The sequence below is a fragment of the Condylura cristata genome, unplaced genomic scaffold, assembly GCF_000260355.1.
Source record: "Condylura cristata isolate star-nosed mole 26May11 unplaced genomic scaffold, ConCri1.0 scaffold00034, whole genome shotgun sequence".
In the NCBI taxonomy this organism is placed as follows: Eukaryota; Metazoa; Chordata; class Mammalia; order Eulipotyphla; family Talpidae; genus Condylura; species Condylura cristata.
This window is the reverse complement of record NW_004567135.1, coordinates 8038413-8041486: the sequence shown is the minus strand read 5'-3', so window position 1 is coordinate 8041486 and position 3074 is coordinate 8038413. Positions and strand designations below refer to the sequence as shown.

At 63.1% G+C, this 3074-nt stretch overlaps 1 protein-coding gene across 5 annotated transcripts in view; it reads left to right on the top strand.

The window, feature by feature from the left end:
* Positions 1-3074, top strand: part of CACNB3 (calcium channel, voltage-dependent, beta 3 subunit) — a 12816-nt gene that overhangs the window by 497 nt on the left and 9245 nt on the right. The window contains exons 1-2 of one of the 5 annotated variants that reach the window (XM_012732495.1): positions 602-757; positions 2304-2352. The exons of 2 other annotated variants lie outside the window; for them this stretch is intronic. In XM_012732495.1, the coding sequence (XP_012587949.1) occupies positions 753-757; positions 2304-2352 (54 nt within the window). In that variant the 5' untranslated portion in view covers positions 602-752. Of the gene's footprint in view, positions 1-601; positions 758-2303; positions 2353-3074 lie in introns of those variants that run through there. 2 more of the 5 variants (XM_012732496.1, XM_004692799.2) reach the window with 2 other exon arrangements.

The following is a 3074-nucleotide window of genomic DNA, read 5'->3' as shown; positions in this document are numbered from 1 at the left end:
GCCAGGGCTGAGTCCGCGGAGCCGGACCCAGAGGAGAGCGGTGACCGCGGCGACGCGCCGGGCGCCCCCCATCTGGGCCGGCTCCGCGGGAGCCACAGCGGCTGGGGCTGGGAAGTGGCTGGACGTGGCTCCCGGGAACCCCGCGCGAAGCGGACGACCTCCCCCGGAGCTGCCCCAGGCGGGGGCGCGGGATGGGCGCCGCGCAGCGGACTGGTGGGGGAGAGGGGGGGCAGAACCTCCGCCCCAGCTCGGGTCCCTCGGCCTGGAGCTCCCCCTCCTAGTGCCGGCGGCGGTGGAAGCGCCCCACCTTTTCTGGGGAAGTGGCTGAGGAAGAAGCGGGAGGGGGAGGGGAGGGGGAGGTATGGGGTAGGGAGGACGGGGGGGAGGCACCCAGATAAACTGGGGCCTTTGCGGGGTGGGGGGGTGGGCAGAGGCCGACTGGCAGGCAGGCGGGCAGACATGGAGGGAGCTGGACTGAAAGGTGCTGGGAGAAGGAGAAAGTGAAGAGGCGGAAAAGGAGGGGAGAGGGAAGAAGGCGGAGGGAGGCGGAGAGGAGGCGGCGGAAAGGTGGGGGCGGGAGAGGGAAGGGAGCAGGGAGCGCAGGCCCGCGGCGTGGGGCGAGGCCGGGCGGAAGCCAGTGTGCACAGCTGCAGCGAGTCCTGCTCCCTCCTCGGAGCCCCTGGCCCCGGGGAGGGGAAAGTCTGCTCCCCCGTCTATGTCTTTTTCTGACTCCAGTGCAACCTTTCTGCTGAATGAGGTAAAAGGGGGCACCCTCCCCAGTGGGTGGGAAGAGAGCCCCCTTCCAAGCTAGGAAGAGGGCCAGTGTTTGGGAGAGTGGAGGATAGGGAGGGAGGAGGACCTGGAGGGAGCGCCTAAGGGTGGACCCGGGACTCAGAAAGAGGGCGAGGGCAACAGCTGGCAGCTGCTGAGCACCAGGACTGGGAGGGGAGAACTTACTGGGAATCAGGAAAGGCTGAGAGGGGATGGAGAGAGCAGGGCTCAGTCCAGCTCCTCTGGCGAGCCTCCCTGGGTCCCCTGGGGGCAGCCTCGCAGCTAGACCGCTAGGGGCTTGGTCCAGGTCCCAAGGACGTCCAGTCCAGCATCCTCAGCTCCCGCCAGTTTCTCCATTCAGTGCTCAGGGGTTGGGACCTGCCCAGTTCCCTAGTGCAGTTGAGAAAACGCCAGAATGTATTCTGGAGGCTCCCAAGAACCCCAACTCCCAAACCTGGTTATTCGGGCTGCCTCCCCCCACCTGCTTCCCTCCCTCCTCCCCTTCTACCTCAGTGTCCCCCAAGTCCCGCTTCCACGCCTCAGGTAACTGCTAGCTGCCAGTCTAACAGCATTTTCCTAGAGCGGAGGCAGAAGGAAACTTGTTCTCCCTCAGTTCTTCCCCCTTAAGCTCGGCCATGAAAAAGAAAGAGGTGTCTGGGTGCAGACACCCACAGGTGCTTGTCTTATTACGGACAGGAAGTCACTAGGTTGGCATAAGAACTGGAGCAGGAAGGTGTAGGTGGAATGAGAAATGAAGGGGCAGAGGCTCCGAAGTCCCTGCAAGCCCAAGGGATGCCCCAAGTATGAAGAGCTCGAACGCCTCTCCTGGGGGTGACTGGCAGAGCAACGCAGGCTTCCTGAGCAGACGGTGGCAACACGGTCCCAGAAGGGAAGAAAACAAGAGTGTGTGAGGAAGGAATGAAGCTGAGGCAAATCCAGTTACCTAAGATCACCTGGATGCCCTGGGGGGAGAGGGAGTCCCAGGAGCAGCAAAGAGGCAAATTCAAGGATGGGGAAAGGAGCAGACGGTGCCACAAACACCTTCTGCAGCAGAAGCGTCTCTTAGAAGAGAGCCCCCAGGGCTTCCTCTGCCACACCTGAAGCTTCACTGAGAATGCAGTGAATACTGAGGAAAAGGGGACAGGCACAAAAGTGAGGGTCCCCAGTATCTGCCCACTTACCATTCAGTATGATCCAGTAGACAACCAACCCCCAAATGGTGCGGAACTCAGAAGAGCGAACTGTGAAAGCAGCCTGCCTCCCCCATAGTGCCTGGGCCCCTCAGCCAGAGACACGAAGCCAAGTTCGTCCCGACGAGGTGCTGGGCAGGGCGGGCTGCACCATTCACAGGGGTAGGCAGGCTCAAAGAGAGGCGTAAGGTGAGCCACCCCCCTCCTTTTTTTTCTTGTCAAGGGGCTTAAACAATTGACACAAGTAGAAGTTGTTGGTTTGGGTGGTCTTCCTCTCCTACAGTGCTTTCCCCCAGGGAGCTCATCAAACCCTGTCAGAGTTCTGGTTTTCTCATTCCCCAGACGCCCAGGAAGGCGAACGGAGGGGCAGATTCCGATTCACCGTCCTGGGGTGAGCGTCCTGGGAATGGAGGGTTGTGCTCAAGTTGTAACCCTCAACCCCGCCTCCTCTTTGCAGGGTGGCGGCTGGGCTGGAGGGGGGATGTCAATTCAAATGAATAGTCCTGCCCAGCAGATGAAAAGAGGAGGAACCTCAAATGCGTGGGTCTTGGGGGGAATTTCCTCAAGAGAAGGACCCTGCTCCTCTAGGGTCCAGTCTGAGGCTCCTCTGAAGGGCCGGCGCAGAGGGATACCTGTGGCTGGCCACTCCTTCCTTGTGCAAAGGGCATCTGGCCTCACTCTAGTGACGAGGGGAGACCCGCTCTTCCCCTTCCCATCCCGTGTGGCCTGGACCCCACCTGCGATCCCTGCCACCACGGTCCCCCGCCGTCTCCCCTCTCGGGCTGCTTTCCCCCCCTCCTTTCTAGGCTCACCCCAAACAGCCTTCCCGCCCCGGCTCCCACGGGCGTCTTAGCAACGCCGGGCACGGTCCCAGGCGAGGGAGTGAGGCAGGGAACCCCCCACCGGTTCCAGTCGGCTGAGTCCGCCCGCGCCAGCCCCAACCCCCCGGCTCGCCGGTGAATTCGCACTTGGCTGCAGCAGGGGCCCAACCCCGAGCGGCCAAGCACCTGTTGGGGCAGGGGCCGTTTTCCCGACGCTGCCCTGGGGCGCCAAGCCCGGGCCCGGGGGGTTCTCCGCTAGGGGTGGGCGCCCCGGCCCGGGCTCGCCGCCCGC